The 559-nt window shown below is 43.8% G+C and overlaps 1 protein-coding gene across 1 annotated transcript; it reads left to right on the top strand.

Moving 5' to 3' along the window:
• Positions 1-338: 338 nt before the first annotated feature.
• GNI_221550 (hypothetical protein) lies at positions 339-533 on the top strand (the record flags this gene model as incomplete). Its single annotated transcript, XM_011135603.1, has 1 exon — positions 339-533. One exon carries the CDS (start codon positions 339-341, stop codon positions 531-533), a length of 195 nt encoding a protein of 64 aa, XP_011133905.1.
• Positions 534-559: the final 26 nt, after the last annotated feature.

Raw genomic sequence — 559 nt, 5'->3', positions numbered from 1 at the left:
CTACACATAACTACAGTAACACCAACGAGGCCCAAGGCGGCTACGCCATACTTAAGAAGCACCTCGCGCAAATAAAAGACTACTGCCGAACATTACGTAAACCTCTACTGATTTTTACTGACAACTCACTACTCAACACCGCCCTTAACAGACCCGAACCAGATGACAAAGGCGACGTATACTACTTCGCTAACAAAATACTAAGACTACTCAAAACGGTGGACACTAAAGTTACATACTACCACATTCACGGCAAATTCAATCCTGCCGATGCACCAAGTAGACAACCTACCGGCAAATTAAAAATAGCCGAGAAGAGAGATACCGCAGAAAATCGAATGTGGGCCAACGACAAGTTCTATCGCACACAAGAGATGAACCGCACACAAGAACCTAAACGCACACAGAGCAACTATATATCTCGCCCACAATTGCAGACCGAAGAATTAATTAATACCCGCAAGAGACCTCCGGACGCTGATTTATTATTCACCGGGAGACGCCGTCTCCAACACGAAACAGTAAACATTTAAAAATTTTATCCTTTTTCGAAAAGCTG

This window comes from Gregarina niphandrodes (genome assembly GCF_000223845.1).
Source record: "Gregarina niphandrodes unplaced genomic scaffold scaffold00184, whole genome shotgun sequence".
Taxonomy (NCBI): Eukaryota; Apicomplexa; class Conoidasida; order Eugregarinorida; family Gregarinidae; genus Gregarina; species Gregarina niphandrodes.
This window is presented reverse-complemented; position numbering and strand designations above follow the sequence as displayed.